Genomic DNA, 18,931 nt, shown 5'->3' with positions numbered 1-18,931 from the left:
CTAACATGTCAACTTCAGTATTTAAAATTAATTTTCATCTTTCTTAGAAAGATTCTGGTCAAACCTTAAAAAATGTTGCACAAGGTTACCCAAAATTTTTGCTTTTTTAATCTAACTAAACATTTCAAGTGTATATTTTGGATTAAAGCAAATTATTTTTATTCAGATATTTCATTTTTAAAATGAAAGATTTAGTCATAAGGATAAAAACTCCCCAAGGTTCAAAATTTTTACTATTATTTGATATTTTACCAAACCTGACACCATAGTTTCTTAAAAACAACAACAAAAACAAAAACAGTGATTGGGTAAAACTAATAAGTAAAAATGTGATTAAGGCTAAATTCTTGCATTTACAATCTGGCCTAAGGAAATATGTCATCTGCTAAAACATGTTACTGCAAAACACATTGTGAAATGAAGGTTTTTACCTTAAAGAAGAGTCCCATGACTAGCAAATAAAGTCCTAAACAATAGTTCACAAAATGTAAAATATAAACAGGAAGACAATATAAAAATGTCTCACAATATTTGCATAAAATCACCCAGTTGTAAATGCTTTATACAACCTGTAGCAAACGCCTCCGACAGGAGTCCGCATATGGATCATCCTATTGGACCCTGCAAGGCAGTGCCAGGACAGTGCTTGAGAGCTCTCTGGCTGACACTATAGCTGGCTCATAACATAAAGGAGACTGTTCCATTACACCAAGCTCCAAAGGGAAAGCTAAGGAGGCCAGGCCAGTGCAGTCGTCCTGTAGTGAACCACTCCAGGATGACGTTTCAAATAATTTTCCCTTAAAACATGAGGTTAACATATTGGCATTACATTCTTTTTACTTAGCTTGAAAGAATGTTTTATATATATATATATATATATATATATATGTGTGTGTGTGTGTGTGTGTGTGTGTGTGTGTGTGTGTGTGTGTGTGTATATATATAAATTCATTAAATGAGGTACATTTAAAAATTTTACTCTTCCAGGAAACGGTAATATAAAGGGTAATATTTTTCTTCCAATATAAACTTTTGAGTACAACAAATAATACATATGAGGGAATGGGTGTGGGTTTATAAGTATTTTTAATAAATTTGAAATAGCATTTACCATTATGGTTTGTTGAATATATTTTTCAAAAGTATAAATCTTTGGATAATTCCAGAACTTGGAAATGTTTACATGAAATAATCCCACATTAAAAAGCATAACACAAGATAGCTTATGTATATGAAAAAGCACATGTACAACTATGATCAGGAAGAATTTAAAGTAACATAAGTGTTTTAAAGTTTAATATTTATTGAGACTTTTTTAAAATAAAAAATATCTAAATTTTGGCTAACTAAAACAACTCAGCAAGGAGTGTGACTAGTGTTCACAGGGTCAATCCTGACCTCATCACAGGGAGCGTGCGGACCTAGCAGGAAACAGAATCTTGAAAGTCTAAGTGCAAATGGAAGGAGCTGAAGATTTCTATAACTTCTCCGTCTCACAACTTTTGCCATCCAGGGACATAGCTGTCACGTCGTTTCCTTTTACCAAAGTTACATGTGTCATCTGTTACAGTTACATAATAAAAACAATACTAAGTAAATATCCCTATAAGGGAATTATATAATCTCCTTATCAAGCTTTCCAAACACATCAACCCACAAAAATGAGGCCTGTAATTTTTTGAGTCCAAAGAATGTCCTTATTTCAATGCAGATTTTGGATTTTCTTCAATACTGTAAGGTTAGTACATTTCCACTGGAAATGCTTCTGTTGAATTACCCTACTTTCCTAGGAGTATTCCATTATGATTTTAATCTTCATGTTGGACTACCTAAATGGAATAAATATTGGCTATGTACTATCATTGTTCATAAACTAGCAATCCTTTTTTTTCCAGAGATTTCAACTACCATTTACACATTTCTCATTGATACTAAGAAAAATAAGACTTTTTTCTCCTTGAATCAGAATATTCTATTCTTTTAAATTTTTTATTTTGGAATCATTTAAATAAAAGCCATCACATTTTTTTTTCAAATCTGATTTTAAAGATTAATGTAGAACTATCTAAATCCACAATCTTTTTGAAATGATAGTTTCTATTTTATTCCAATGCCTTGACCTTTTCTAAATCCCTCCAAAGCACTGTGCAACAGGGAGATCAGCTCGTGCTTTGTGACCACTTAGAGGGGTAGGAGGGAGGCTCAAGAGGGATGGAATGGGGGATACATGTATACATATAGCTGATTCACTTTGTTATACAGCAGAAACTAACACAACATTGTAAAGCAATTATACTCCAATAAAGATGTAAAAAAAATAATAACTGTGCAAAATATATTTATAATGTATGAAAATGACACTGGGAAATTTATTTTCTGCTTAAATTATCTTCAATCCAGGAAGTTATATAGTCAGAGGAAAAAAATATCCATTAACCTTCAATGATGAAACTTAAGAAAATTTTAAGACAATCTACATCTAAGGGTAATTTTACCCTGTAATTCAATAATTCGGTTTAGCCACTTGTGATACCAGGACATGATGAATTACTATGCTGCACTTAATTATTTATTTGCTCAATCACATGTTCACTCGGACAATATTTACTTAGCGCCACCTCTCAGCGCCATGTCTACTGGTGGTAGAACATGGAACAAGACAGTGGCTCCTGGGCTCAAGAAGCTTACAGTTCAGCAGGAACTTAAAAGCATTCAACCAATACTTAGCACGTGTGATAAGTTTTGTCAATTTTCACCTTTTGAAAAAATCTCTTAAATTCATCCATTTCTATCAATTTCCCTCAACCCATCCAGCCCAAGCTACCATTATCTCTTATGTATACCACAGCAATGGCTTTCTACAACTCCCCAATTCAGTTCTGTCTTCCTCCAATCCAGTCTCTACAAAGCAATCACAAAGATCTATAAAAATTTCAAATCCTATTATGTGACTCTTCAGCTTAAAAACTTCAAAGGCTTCTCATCATTCTTTGGATCAAAATCCTTAATCTTTATAGAGTCCTTTTCTCTCTTTGTTCCAGTCACAGTGACCTAAATTCAGTTTCTTATATTCATCAGGCTCTATCTTGCCTTAGGCATTAACACAAACCTTCTCTGACCACTCAGTTTAACGTCCCCCCATGCTGTGATTCCCATCTCAGATACTCCTTAAGTCAAACACATCACTGGATTTATCTTATTCACAGTTTGTAATCTGAATCTCATAGGTGTTCCTGATTGTTTATGTTTTCTTTATCAGGAAATATCCTTCATAAGGGTGGGTACTTTGCTAACCACTTTATCCTTACTGATTAGGATAGTGTCTGGTACATAACAGGTGCTCAGAATATATTTGTTGGGAAATGTTCAGGTGATTAAGAGCATAGCACTGATACTTAGTAGCTGGCTGAATTAGTCTCTTTGAGTCTCAATCTTCATTTCTAAAATGGAGAATGTAAATAAAGTATTGACTTAGTTCAGTGCCTGATAAACTTTATTATAAATAATAAATGTTAACCATTATCATGATGATCTTCATCAAGATCATCATTCAGATTGAAAGCTGGCCTTCATCATGAGCTTAAGCAGGTAGAATGAATAGCAGAGATTTTTTTTACAACCACAATTACTTTAGAACTAGGGAGCATCTTGTTAACTGAAAGTCCATTTGGCTTGGTTGAGCATTTTGACTAATTTGGATATACAAAGGTGAGCCTGAAACGAAGGCTGGACTACATGCTAAGAAGAGCTGAGTGGATGTACATAAAAGAATGAGTAAACACTTTGAGTTTGGGGCAATCCAGACAGCACTGAGGGGAGAGATGTGAAGGGGAAGAGAAAGAGAGAAGCCAATGTACTCTCCTTGGGCTGGGCCAGCACAAGGCTAGAGCTGCCAGTGACATACCCAGTGCCCATTAGTTAAAAACTGCTGTGCAGAGGGTTATCTAATATGCTATTTGAGGTGGTTTGAATTGCTGTATTGCTTCCTCAAATCCTTAGTAAATATAAGTACTACAAATACCTTTATATCATTATTTTGATAGAAATCAAAGGAGCTGAGTATCATTCATCCAAGATCCCAAGGGATATATGTGGACACACAATCTCACATGTCCAAGCTCTGTCCTCACCCCCATAAACAGCTCCCCCTTGACTTTGGGTATGCACAATGATAGAATGCTCTGGAGAGGATGGACCCAGGAAGAGGTCTATGCGACCCATAGAAATGCATTCAGAGCCACTTTTGTACAGAATTTCAGAGTCTGGGGTACTGGAGTATGATTTGGAAGGACAGCCAGGTTTGGATAAATCCCCTTGGTGATTAGTTACAAACTATCTAACCATGTACAAGACGGTCTATTTTTTGAGTAATGCTAAAAGATAACATATAGTCAAGTACATAGATTAATTATGTTTTCCATAACCACTTTGTATTATATAGATTCTCTGAAGATAACACATGGAAATAACACTGCTTGGGACACAGGTGGAAACCTTTCTGTTAAGGTCATCTGTCAGTAACATTACAAATAATATTACTGTGATGTAGAATAATGGTTCAAAACATGAGGTCCACAGATGTCTGCGCATGTTCACGAACCCACCTAAGATTTAAGGGTAGGGAGGATAGTTATATTAAGGATGGGGAGAAAGCAGGAAAAATGCTGGGGACCTATTATTACCACCATGCCAACTCTAGCTTAAAATTATTACACAGGGTTATCATGCTATTGCCTCTGTCAGTTAGGATAGGAAATCACATAGTTTGATATTATCATCTCTAACCCATAGGCTGGTGAGGAGGCAGCATAGAAAAGTCCCACTGAAGGAATAGGATCTGAGTTCCATTTTACTGTCTGAATCTTACCATCCTCTGCTGAAAAATCCAAGATCCCATACATCCTACCTCACAAAATGAAATGACCAGATTGGAAATTAGAAGACATGTGATTGAAAGAATGACATTATTGTAGGAGGGCATAGTATTACTTGAGATGACAAGAATAAATATATAAATGTGATGCCTAAAAATTATAAATGCACTTGTTAATATACAACTTCTTAGAGTCCTACAAACTCCCTTTGAGGTGATTTGGTCAGCAACAGTCCCCATTTGATAAGCTAAAACTGAGGCTCAGAGAAGTCTGACTTGTTCCAACACTGGCAGTTAGTCACAGCAAATTCACATCCTCCAGCACCTCGCCCTTTTCATTGCACCAAGCATATGGTCTACAGGGTCTTTTGTTCAATTAATTGCATCCTGAAAACAGTTTGAACCATTGTTCTTTAATCACAAATACATTTCATAAGTCATTTATATTTATTACAAACCTGTCAAAAGTTAAATAAAACCATGTCTATTCATATGCCATAATATGCTATTTATTCAACAGCCAATTAGATTATAATGAAAACATACCAGTCTAATTACACAAGAAAGCAGGAAGATGAAAGAACATAGAAACAAATAACAATTCTCTATGAAAATCTGAATATAAATTATTAAATAAATGATAAATCTATAACTAACTTAATAATATTTATGGTGTCACACTTGCTTGACTAAGAGAGGTAAATTGCCATGTAACAGGATTTCCAAAGTGTGTATATGCTGATGTGACAGATACCATGGGAACAAAGTACAAGCACTCAACTTACCAACAAACTGACTCCAAAAGTTGGGTAAGAACTCATGCTTATTTCCACAAAGGAAAATTGTAAATTTGGGGTTTTCAAGGTTGCCCACAGAAGCATCTTTAATCCATATCCAGAAGCATAGTTAAACTATGACAGCAAGGCATGTATGAAATCTAAGCATCATTTAAAACACTGCTAATAAAGGATGGGTATTCAGGGTACAAATTCAAGGGGCCAGAGACAATTCACTACCTCTAAGCCCCACCCTCCTGACATTTCTTCTGACCTCCTTTCCCCATACCCTCCCTTCCAGCCGTGGCTCCCAGCAGACGCTAATAACTATTAGTTGAATACTGGTAAAGAGCAAGGAACAGTGCTGACCCCTCCCTTCTGCCCTGCCAGCAGGCTCAGAGGTGGTCTGTGGTGGTAGGAAGTGCTGGCAATAGAAATGGAGCAGGATGGTGAACCAGAGTGGTGGTTACCAAGGGGTGGTAAGGTGGGGATGAATGAGGATGGCTTCAGGGAGAAAAGGCTCTGCCCCACTGACACATACTTTGAAGACAGGGCTCATGAGTCGGGCATTACTATCTGGAAAATCTCCTATCTGGTTTCTTGAGCAGAGTTTTTCATGAGAAACAGTAGCTAATGACTAGTGTAGCTGTATGTGGCCCATCAGTTTGCTTTACCCTGGACTTGAGCTCTCCTCTCCAGCCAGTACAAGCCACCATCTTCTCTTGCCTGAACCACTGATACAGTCTCCTAGCTGGTTTCCCTTCTTCTATTCTTGCCACCCCAACTCCATCCACACACACATTCCATCCCACAAATCATGGCCAACCCAGCAGCCAGACTGATCCTTCTAAAACGTAAATCCAATCAGGTCACATCCTGTTGACACAGGCCAATGGTTTTCAATTATCCTTGGAATAAAATCCAAATCATTGGGTGGGGCCTGACAAGGTACCTCTGATTCTATATTTCCTACTTCTCTCTCCTACTCCTCCTCCATCTCAACCGTAAGCTTCCTGCCCACTCCCACCCTGGAATGTTCTTCAACATAATCTTCTACACAGTCATTCCAGCCTCTGCTCCAATGTTACTTCTTCGCAAACACTCAATCGAAAGGTCCCTCCCCCATCAGTTTTTAGCTCACTGACCTATTTTCTTCAGGGCACTTACTATCTGATATTGTATTGTTAGTCTACTTGTTAGCTCCATAGAGCAGCATCCTCATCTGTCATTTTCTCTTTCTTAAAATGACCTAAACTACGAAAACAACCCTTTTCTAAACTTTCTTCATCAAAATCAGTCCAATCTATTTTAAGGGTCATTATGACCTACCCTTCCGACCCAAAACACACACACAGCCCACCACCTTCCACACACATACCTTTAATAAAATGTTCTCTGGCACTCGGTTAATATTATAACTGCACACATGTATTTTCTATCTATGGTAACCAAGTGCTCATGAGGAAGCTTCAGCAGCAGAGATTTTATAAAAATTTATTCTGAATTTATAGCAGAGAGAAGGGGCTGACTGGTGACCATGAGCTCACCAAGCTCTCAAAGCCTCTTCCTTCCCTACAGGGAGCATCATGTGCCTTCCAACAGGCTTGTTTCAGAAACCCTAAAGCCATACTCCAACAGCAGTGGCTAATCCCAGAGTCTTCAGGGCCCCTGATACTAACACTCAGGGAGAGGTCAATGCTGGGATGCCTGGAACTCATCTTAATAAATCTTCTGTGGGATGAGGTTGACTTGGAAAACTCCAGCACCTCGGAGATTCTTGCCTCTATTTGTGGTTGAAGTCATAAGCTCTGGAGCCAGACAGCGTGTGTTCAAATTTCTGCTTTGCTACCAAGTAGCTATGAGACCTTGGCAAGTTAGTCATCCTCACCAACACCAAGTGTTCTACCATAAGGAAAACTGAGTCCTATAGAAATGACTTTTCAAAAGGTTGTGTTTTTTCTTCATTTACTCACCTGAAAAATGGGGATAATAATAGTACCTATCCTTATGGTTGTAATGTGGATTAAATGACTTAATTAATAAATATAAAACACTAGCTATTACTAACATGATTCCTCAGCAAAATCTTTTGCTTTGCCTAGAATAACTGAGAATGGCCCATAGTTCAATATGTATTTAAGTGTACATACATGATCACCTACTTGTGAACATTTGTAAACAAATACTTGTAAACAAAATGTATCTAAGAGAAGATCTAGTAGGGCAACTGAACACAAAAGAAGATTATGTAATTACTGATGTTTATATCTAGAAAGGCATCTCAGAGCTCCTGAGGCTGTTGCCTTTAAATACTGGAGCTTCCACAGAATGAGAGAGATATCTAATCAGCCAGCACAGGAAAGAAACCAATGCTAATCATCAGACTCACGACAACCAATTCCACGTTTGACTGAAGTCATTAAAATATGTGACAAAAATTTGAAATAAAGCTTTTGAGTAGAAATTTTCTTTGGACCTTTCTGTAAGACCTGATTTCCTTTACTGCAGAAAATTTAGTGGCCATCAACTGATCATCTGATATTTATTAAACACATTATTTGCACAAAGCATTTAGGAAAAAGAAAGAACTACATAGGACATGAAGTTTTTCCTCCAACAATTTACAAAAGCACCTTGCAGTGCTTTCAGAAGATATCAAGCCAAGAGTGGAAGGACTTTTAACTCTGAAACGCGTGCCTTTTATAACCAAGTACAACTGACACAATCTCACCTGTATATAGTTTTGCTATCACAGAGTATTCTTATCCAATGTTTGCATGCTGCATTATAAGCCCCCAAAATTTCTCAGGTCAGACCAGAGATATTAAAATTTCCAAAACACTGCTTAATTTCCATCCATGCCCTCCCAAATTTACCAGTATCACTTTATAGCACTTTAATGGCTCTGTAAGACTGATTTTTTTGTGTGTGCTTTTCTATCAGACTTAAATGAGTAATAAGTCACAGGCCCAATATTATTAACATCTAACATGAACCAGAACACCATAATTATCATAATTCATGCTTTTACATAGATATCAAATTCTCAAAGAAAAAATTTGTATAAACAATTATCTAGTACTCACTTGAAGACTAGTGATTTGGACATTTTCAAAAGCCTGTCATTTGAGACAGATGTCACAGCAACAATTCCAAAATGCTTTATTAACTCTGCATCACTGCTATTAACTTTGCTCTTACGATGCTCTATTACCTTGAGTATTTTCAACGCATTATTTAATGAAAATCACTTTCACTATATCACTACCTTGCCATTATTACAAAGAAGGAAGTTTTCAACTACTGATCCCTAACTCCATTTCTTCAGGGAAACAAACGTGACTACATTAAAGAAATAAAAGATATTTGAGGGGACTATCGTAAAATTTAAAATCTATGAGGAAAAAACAGTGCTTCTTCAAACATCCCAAGCTAAGTCTTACTGAAAGAAAACCACTGGTGTCTTAAAATTGTATATCACAATACTATCAATTAATTTGAAATAGAAACATTTTAATTTTAAAAATTCTGTCACTTCTGTGGCTCACCTCATCATCTTTGTACCAGGATAAGCTTTCAGCAGTAAGGACGAACCAGTATCCCTTAGAGCCTCCTTTCATGATGCCAATGTTGCTGATGGTTAGCCATCCCTTGCGAATCACCTTCAAGAGAGCACAGATCAGCAGAGATGTTTAATTTAACATGAGCTCGTGGGGAATGCAGGTTTGCACTAAGTTAAAAACAAGATACAAATTACAATAAGAATAGCATTTTTCCCTCAAAGCTCACCTTCTATTAAACTATTCAGAATAATATATCTTCATGCTTCCCTGGTGGCACAGTGGTTAAGAATCCGCCTGCCAATGCAGGGGACACAGGTTCAAGCCCTGGTCCAGGAAGATCCCACATGTCACAGAGCAGCTAAGCCCATGTACCACAACTACTGCACTCTAGAGCTGGAGAGCCACAACTACTGAGCCCACGTGTCACAACTACTGAAGCCTGTGCATCTAGAGCCCATGCTCCGCAACAAAAGGAGCCACCTTAATGAGAGGACTGCACACTGCAATGAAGAGTAGCCCCCGCTCGCTGCAACTAAAAAGAAAGCCCATATGCAGCAACGAAGACCAAATGCAGCCATAAATAAATAAATAAATTTATTTTTTAAAAAAACACCCAAAATAATATATCTTCCAAAAGCACAGATAACCAGAGGGAAGTCTCTCCCATCAAATGAACAAAAATCAAAATCGCAGACTTGTATGGATGGTGGAAGCAGAGAGACTGAAACAGGAATAAAATAAGGCAGACTAATAGGCTTGTGCCAGGCCTATTTATGGCACTGCTGCTACAATTAAAAGATATTTAGTTGATTGGACAAACAACAATAGACTCTCCATGCCCACTGTCTCTTATCCCCTTCCAGCCCACTGGCCCATTTGTTTGCCTGGTTTGCATCTCATTAGGATTTCTACCAGAGACTGGCCACCGAATGGTGAAAAGAAAAAACAAGCCAACCAATTAGTTCCTTGTTAACAGCTCTCAATAAGCTGAATGGGGGAGAAAGCTGAAACAATAAGCTAAACTTAAAAGTTTGGAGGTTTTTAATGGTCTAGGTTTATCCATCTACCTCTGGTTGTTACTTGCCAAGCTAAGAAATACACAGAGTCTTCATAAAAATATTTAAACGGCATTTGATTTTTCAACATTAACAACTTGGATAGAAATTACCTATAAATGGCATTTAAGTGAAAATCTGTTTTTTCTCACAGCTTTTATAAAGTTAAATTCTGTTTTCCATATGGCATTGTTTACGATCTCCTCTATGCTAGATAATTTTTGTTGTCATAGAAATGAAATGTATATGGAATTGTATGATATTGTTCTAAATGTCAAAAATCACCCTACACCTACAATGTCCATTATCCTAAACATCCTGAAATATTTTTTTAAAATTACTTATTGAATGACTGAGTGTCACTTCCTAAAGGAAAATGAAAATAACCTAATAATAATCAGATTTTAAGTTTATATTTATATTTTATTTTTCAGCTTTCTAGTTGAAGAAAGTCAACCCTAGGAAAAATTGTGAAAAAGCCAAGGTCATTATTTTTTTTTATTTTTTATTTTTTGCGGTACGCGGGCCTCTCACTGTTGTGGCCTCTCCCGTTGCGGAGCACAAGCTCCAGACGCGCGGGCTCAGCGGCCATGGCTCACGGGCCTAGCCACTCCGTGGCATGTGGGATCTTCCCAGTCCGGGGCACAAACCCGTGTGCCCTGCATCGGCAGGCGGACTCTCAACCACTGCGCCACCAGGGAAGCCCAGCCAAGGTCATTATTGATCTTCCAAGCCTCTTTCCACAATCCTAGTCTCTGTCACCCTTGATTCCCTGTTTCAGTATCTCCCAGCATTGCCCATTTTCCTTTTTAACTCTTTAACTTTTACAGACCCCCAGGTAGAAACCCATTCAGGCCCAGATTAAGGTAGTTCTCTCCATTGTTCAAACTTAACTCCTTCTTAACCCTCTGCTTCAGAAAGAAGGAAACAATACTTCTCAAAGTATTATAGAAAGCTGGTTTCTACCAGCTAATAAAATAAAATGGTTATAATAAATAACCATTGGGATGCTTTCTAACAGTACAGATTCTTGGGATACCTATAAATCCAAATGAATCAGAATATGTGCATATAAAACCCAGGAATCTACATTTTAACATGTCCCAAAGTGATTCTTATTCATATTGAAGTTTGAAAGCCGTTGCATGTATACATACAATCAAAACTTCATTCGTCTTAGAGCAAATAATCTCATTTAATTTTTTAGTAAGAAGGAACTGGTTATTTCCCAATAAGATTGTTACCCACACTACCAGGGCTTACAAATAGCATATTAATTATAGTACTTAATGAAAGTGTATTTACTATTTCATTTTATCAGGCATCTTTGGACAAAGAGGAAGTCTTCCAGATACTCCACAAATTGCAATAAGAAAATCCTCATTTCATCCATTGATAGAACAGGCTGGCTTCATCAAGGAGAGCCATGAATTTAGTTCAACAAACATTTGTTAAGAACCTATCATATGTCAAGATGAAAAAGCATGATGATGCCACACCCCTGTCCTCAAGAATTTTAGTTTTGTTAGGAATGAAGATGCATAAGGAGATAATTTCAACATAACAGTGTAGTAAGAGATGTATCCTTAGCAGGAGAAGGAGGACTGGATACAACTTAGGTAATGTTAATAGGCTTTCCTTGGAGACATGATAGCTTGAAAGAGCCTGGCAGAGAACTAGAGTTAGGTCAGGAAATAGTTCGTTTGCCTATTTATTTGTTTTCCATGAAGAAGGACAAACAAGAACAAAATATGAAAGAGCCACTTCATGCAGAAAATGTGAGGTGGGATGAAGAAATTGAGGCTGGAGAGGCAAGCGGGGTAAAGCCAGAGTCAATCCAGTTCAATAGACCACCAATTTTAGCGATAAAATTTGGCATTACCAAAATAACTTTCAAGTACACATGTAAATTTTTTAAGTAGATATGACCAATGTATTACTAAACTGTGTACATCTATAGAAATACCCAAAGAAATTCTAAAGTATTATATGAAGATGAAATAAATATCTTAATTTTTTTTATTTTGTGGGGGAAATGTATTTTATTTGTTACATTTATAACTTTATTATTGACTTCTCTGTGATACAAAGTGAGGGCACTGGCATCTATATATATATATATATATATATATATATATATATATATATATTCAATACTAATAAATCTTAACTGTTTCCTTATTTTCTAGATAAAAATATGTATGTAGATGTTCTACTATATCCTCCTGCATTCCAGTGAATTTTGCATGCTCCCTGAGACAAACTAGGTTATGTAAGCTATTGCAATAAACCAAGTGAGACATGATCAAGGTGTAAAGTAAAGCCACGAGCAGAAAGCATGAAAATAAATAAACCTACTGTAGAAACACCTAGGAGACAAAATCAATAGGACTTATGACTGGGTGAAAGGGAGATTAGTGAAGGTAAAGACTAGAACTGCATTGTACAGTAGCCACTAGCCACATATGGTTATTGAGCCCTCATAACTAGTTCAAACTCTGATGTGTGGTAAGTGTAAAATACACACTGGATTTTGAAAACTTGGTACAAAAGAAATGTAAAATATCTATTAAATGTTTTAAAATGTATCACATGTTAAAATGATAATATTTTAGATATATTGGGTTAAATAAAATCTATTCTTAATATTCATTTCACTTGACTCATTTTATTTTTTAATGTGGTTACCAGAAAATTTTTATATTACACATGTGGCTTACATTATATTTTTATTGGACATTGTGATGTTCTAGAATGATTCTGAAACTCATGGGGCTACCAAATCAGAAGGAATAGAGAAAGAGAACCAAGTTTTAGAAGTAGGGGAGTTGATGATGAATTCAGCCAAGGCCATGTTGAATCTGAGGCACCTGTGGGAGACACACAGACGTGACCTGACCTCTGAAGCAAAATGGAAATGTTAGGAATGGACATGCAGATTTGCAAGTCATCAGCATATATACATAGGTGGCAGTTAAAACTGTGTGAAATAGCAGTGGCTCACAGTGGAAATCCTGGGGAAAATACTAACTTTTAAGAGGTGGTCAGGAATGTCAGAAAAATAAGAGCAGTGAGGTTATGGAAGCCAAAGGCAAGGGGAATTTCAAGGAATGTGCCATTGGGAGTGTCAGATTCAGCACAGAAAGGGACATAGAAAGTGCAATGCAGACATCATAGTGTCTTTAGCTATGCAAGTTGAAGTGAGGTGGTGGGATAAGTCAGAGTTCACTGGGTTGAAAAGTGAATGGGAAGTCAAAAATGGAGACAATGACTAAAGAGAGCTCTTTCCAGAGGAGGACGAAAGCCAGTTAAAACCAGAAGAGACACAGGGTCAAAAGAGGTGCTTTTGTCATTGCTTTTGTTGCTGCTGCTGCTGTTGTTTTTTGGTTTGGGAATTTTTTTTTTTTTTTTTTTTTTAGTATAGGCAAGAATCGAGCATATTTATTGCTTGAGGAGAACTAACAGTACAGAGTAAGAGGTTAGTGATATAGAAAAATGATACAAGGACACAAAGATGGGAATGAATGAGATGAAGTGCACAGGGAGGGGGCTGTCTTTGAACAGGAATGTGAGCCTGGGAGGTTGGAAGAATGAGGGTAGATGTAGGTTCTCTGAATGGAAAAGGGTAGAAAGTTTAGAACGGTTATAGTTGATCTTTCCATTTCACTGGATAAGAGAATAGATAATTATCTGCAGGAAAGTGAGGCTGAGAAGTTGGAAAGAAGCTTTGAGGATAGTGTTAAGCATTGGGACGATCAGTAATTGAATGAGACAACATAACTGGAATTAGTAAAAAAAAAAAAAAAAAAAGATTGACAAAACACAACACTAAAAACTCCTAGAAGATAATATAGGAGAAAGTCTAGATGACCTTGGGTATGATGATGCCTCTCTAGATACAATACCAAAGACACAATCTATGAAAGAAATAATTAGTAATCTGAACTTCATTAAAATTAAAAACTTCTGCTCTGTAAGAGACAGTATCAAGAGAATTAGAAGACAAGCCACAGATTAAGGGAAAATACTTGCAAAAGACATAATTGATAAAGGACTGTTATCCAAACATATCAAAGAACTCTTAAAACTCAATAGTTTGGGCTTCCCTGGTGGTGCAGAGGTTGAGAGTCCGCCTGCCGATGCAGGGCACATGGGTTCGTGCCCCGGTCCGGGAAGATCACACATGCCGCAGAGCGGCTGGGCCCGTGAGCCATGGCTGCTGAGCCTGCACGTCCGGAGCCTGTGCTCCACAACAGGAGAGAGGCCACAGCAGTGAGAGGACCGCGTACCGCAAAAAAAAAAAAAAAAAAAAAAAAAAAAACTCAATAGTTAGAAAACAAACAACTCAATTAAAAACTGGGCCAAAGACTTTAACACACCTCACCAAAGATACACAGATAGCAAATAAGCATATGAAAAGATGCTCAGTATCACATGTCATCAGGGAAATGAAAAGTAAAACTATGAGATACCACTACATACCTATTAGAATGGCCAAAATCTGAAACACTAACAACACCAAATGCTGGTGAGGATGTAGAACAACAGTAACTTACATACATTGCTGGTGGGAATGCAAAATGGCACAAACACTTTGGAAGACAGTTTGGTGCTTCCTTACAAAACTAGATGTACACTTCCCATGTGATCCTTGGTATTCACAATCATGATCCTTGGTATTCACCTAAAGGAACTGAAAATTTAGGTACATATATGCATGTTTATAACAGCTTCATTCATAATTTCCAAAACTTGGTAGCAACTGAGATGTCCTTCAGTAGATGAATGGATAAGTAAACCATGGTTCATCCAGATAATGGAATATTATTCAGCACTAAAAAGAAATTAGCTATCAAGCCATTAAAAGACATGGTGGAATCTTAAATGCATATTACTAAGTGAAAGAAGCCAATCTGAAAAGCCTACATTCTGTGTGATTCCAATGATATGACATTCTGGAAAAGGCAAAACTATGGAGACTTTAGATCAATAGTTGTCAAGGGTGGGGTAGGGAAAGGGAGAGATAAGTAGGCAGAGCATATAGGATTTTTAGGGCACTGAAAATACTCTGATATTATATGGATACATTATACTTTTTTCCAACCTAAAGAGTGTACAATAACAAGAGTGAACCCTCAGGTAAACTATGGACTTTGGTGATTATGATGTCAATGTAGGTTCATCTTTGGTTTTAAAAAAAATGTACCACTCTGGTGAGTGATACTGACAACGGGGGAGGTTATGCACATGTCGGGGCAGGGGGAAGATGAAAAATCTCTGTACCTGCCTCTCAATTTTGTCGTAAATCTAAAACTGCTCTAAAAACATAAGGTCATAAAAATAATGGTTGGAAGCTGAGAATGAAGACCATAACTTGCAGGGACACAATCAACATAGTTGCATTATTGTCTCTAGCAACATTCTGCACACTCGACGTAGAAAAAGAGAAGGTAAGTGGGAACTGATCCAGGGCTCTGGACCCAAGTGACCTAAGTACCTGGGTGTAAAGATGTTGAAGGTTTGGGGCAAGAGAGTAATTTGGGTGATCATCCATTTAATCTAGGCCAGGCAGAGAAATGAGGCCAGGAGGGGGCTAATAGAGAGGCAGAAAATGCAAGAAAAAAAAATGTCAGCTACTATGTAAATAAAGGCAAGAATAGAGTTTGGGGAATTTAAGAGGATGTGAAGCAATAAATTGCCTGATCTTATTGGCATCATTGGATTCACCTCTCAAAGATGCACCACTATTTCTAGAAGTATTGAACGTTATAGCCAAAACAGATATTTATTAAATATCATTTAGTCCAGCGAATAGTCAATTAAGCTATATGGAAATTATGAGCTACTAATAACAGTTAAAATGATATTTGCAAAGAATTGACATAAGAAGTAATTAGAAGAGATTATTACATTCTATGACATTAGTCATTTTAATTGCAATAGGCTTTCTCACTTGGAGAGAAAAAGAGGATTACAGCTGCTGTGCTGTGAATACACATGGCCTAGATCCCTTCATAGGAATCCATGGAAGTGTGTTCAGCACTGAAAGCTGTCAGCAAGTAGCTGTCATAAAAAAGTTTAAGAAGCTCTGGTCCAATCCCAACCCCTCCTGGGGGAAAAAAAGAAGCATATTTGCCAAAAATGGACTTTTTTCCCCAATGACAAACAGCTCAAAATAAGAATTAAGAAAAAGTAATTCCTAATGTACTTTTTCACAGAAGAATTGAGGGAGAGAGAAATCACAAAATCAAGGAGAAACAGTGGAACAAAATAAGAAAAGGCAAGCATTAAGGAAAAATGATCAGAACACAAGAGACAACAAAACTAAAGGGCGGGACTTCCCTGATGGTTCAGTGAGTGGCTAAGACTCTGCGCTCCTAATGCAGGGGGTCAGGGTTTGATCCCTGGTCAGGGAACTAGATCCCACATGCCGCAGCTAAAGACCCCACATGCCACAACAAACATCCCACACACGGCAACGAAGATCCTGCGTGACACAACTAAGAACCAGCACGGCCAAATAAATAAATAAATAAATATTTTAAAAACAAAAAAGAAAGAATACTAAGGGGAAATTAATATAATGAAACAAAGGAAAGTAGGGAGAAAGAGAAGGCAAAGACTAAATAATAAAATTTGAAAAGAATGTTAAGGCAAATGTGATTGATTATAGTCTCTTCATAGAGAAAGATATGTTAATTTTATATTCAAATCTAAAATTCCCCAAATAAATCAATCAACATTTAGTACAATAACCATTTACAGCCTCTTAGTGTTTGAATGTCAAATTCTGCCTTGAGTGTCCAAGTAAACATGAGCATAATTATATGACTGGAAGGGACCTTGAGAGCTGAAAGGCCATGTCTTATTTGTAAGGCTTGAGGCAAACCAGTTTTTAATATGTATTGCTGTAAATATCACCCAAGCTTCTTTTGCCAGATACAGATACTTTGAAAGTGGAATAGGGAGAGTGGAGTAGCTCAGCCTCTCCTCTTAAAGGCAAGCCTATTCTGGAGAGTATATGTTCCAGTTAGGTCCTCCCCACTATGAAAAGTCAGGCCTTCTCAGGCTTGGCAAAACCTATATGTTAGCGACAAATTCAGACTTCAACATCTGGCCAGCACACTGGATCATAAAATACACAGACAAGGAATAAAATTATGGGAAGAAAACAGTACATGTGGAAAAGTTCTAATGTGGCCAAAGCTTTGGGCCTTGAACTTTGTGAGCAGGGCATTTTGACCTTGGCCTTATTTATGGTAGACCATACAAGTTTTTCTCAGGTTTGCAGCTGGCTTTTAACTGTTGCAGCCTGTGTGTGGAGTTTGTAACCACAGACTATTTGATATTTTGATCTTGGTAGATTACAAAAGGCTTTAACTATAGGTGAATAGCTGCTTCTATAAAGGTAGTTCACACACCGCAGGGCTGACGTCGGTGGATCTGCAGAGCTGCATAGGCTCAGCAAGGGCACAGGCCAGGCAGGTCACTCAGCTGGTTGGGAGGGGCCTACCTTTGCGAGCACAGGCATCCACAGGAAATAGGCTGCTTATCCTTGAATTTGGCTGGCAGACATTTTCCTAAACAGGTGTGCCTGAGGCAAGAATTCAACTATAGGGAGAAAAGTCTTTCTAAATACAGGCCTGATAGGCCTCAGGAGGGAGAATTAGATGTACTATGTTTAAACTGTAAGGCAACTGAGGTCCATATGTATATCACAGAGCACTCTTGAGGTTCTAGGTTTATTTTATTAGGTGGGAAGTAGGAAGGGTTAGATTAGCTGCCCTTAGTGCCATACTTTACCCTGGATCAGGGCAAGAAGGGAACTGTGGACAGCTATACTTAACTTGTGTTGCTTACTGACAAACTCAAGAGTCAATCCCACCTCCCACCCCAGCACATGTTTTCAAACTCTCTCTGGATTATATAAGCAGGAGAAAGTCTCCTTAGGAGGCCCAGGCTTCTAGATGAAGAAATGATGTAACAAGAGGCAGAAAGAGAAACACAAAAGCAAAAGGGAAATAAAAATTACAAGGTTTTGAATATGCTGCACAGGACAGGAAGGTAACTCAGACAAGACCTGGTGACTGGGGCTGCCATGGCTGCAAAGTCCTAAACTTTGCAATAGCAATGTTTCAAGTGTTTTTCTCCAAGGCTGTATGGATGGATGGCTTTCCCCCTTTATGGTAAGTGCATAGTGGCAAAATTAACCTCTTAGGGAGAGATTTCCCCCAATAAATTTATAGGTTCACAAACTAGAAAAAACTGCTTGACAGCCAGGTAGGGCTAAAACCAGGCTCTGTCTACCCTCTCTCATTCATACCTCTGAATGTTTGCTATAGTAGGTGGCTGTATCTAGGAAAAGGGTCTGGGAACATAGTGTAGCCTAAAGACTAGGGAGTCTATTTGTCTTATTAAATTTGGTTGCTGTGGAGCTGGTGCTGGTATTATCTTTTGTGTCCCACTCTTTGCTTTATTCATGAAGTAAGGAACACAAGAGATTATTTCAACTTCCAAAGCCCAGAAGGAAAACTCATTCTTATGGAGGCCAGCTCAGAGTATGTAGCTGCTAAAAGAACCCAACTCCACCTGGGCAAGAGAACCACTTTGGCTGAAACCCAGAAAGAATTGGGGGAGGACTTTAATTTGATGTTCCACAAGTAT

General features: G+C 37.6%; 1 protein-coding gene across 10 annotated transcripts in view; it reads right to left on the bottom strand.

Moving 5' to 3' along the window:
- The window catches only part of DNM3 (dynamin 3), a 596,153-nt gene that overhangs the window by 283,765 nt on the left and 293,457 nt on the right, over positions 1-18,931 (bottom strand). For all 10 annotated transcript variants that reach the window (XR_014014161.1, XR_014014162.1, XR_014014163.1 and 7 more), the window contains one exon: positions 9,198-9,311. Coding sequence is in view for 7 of the 10 variants with exons in the window: in XM_081221443.1 (XP_081077569.1) it covers positions 9,198-9,311 (114 nt within the window). In the remaining 3 variants the exon portion in view is untranslated. The remainder of the gene's footprint in view (positions 1-9,197; positions 9,312-18,931) is intronic.

This window comes from Mesoplodon bidens (assembly GCF_964165515.1).
Source record: "Mesoplodon bidens genome assembly, chromosome: 2".
Classification (NCBI taxonomy): Eukaryota; Metazoa; Chordata; class Mammalia; order Artiodactyla; family Ziphiidae; genus Mesoplodon; species Mesoplodon bidens.
This window is presented reverse-complemented; position numbering and strand designations above follow the sequence as displayed.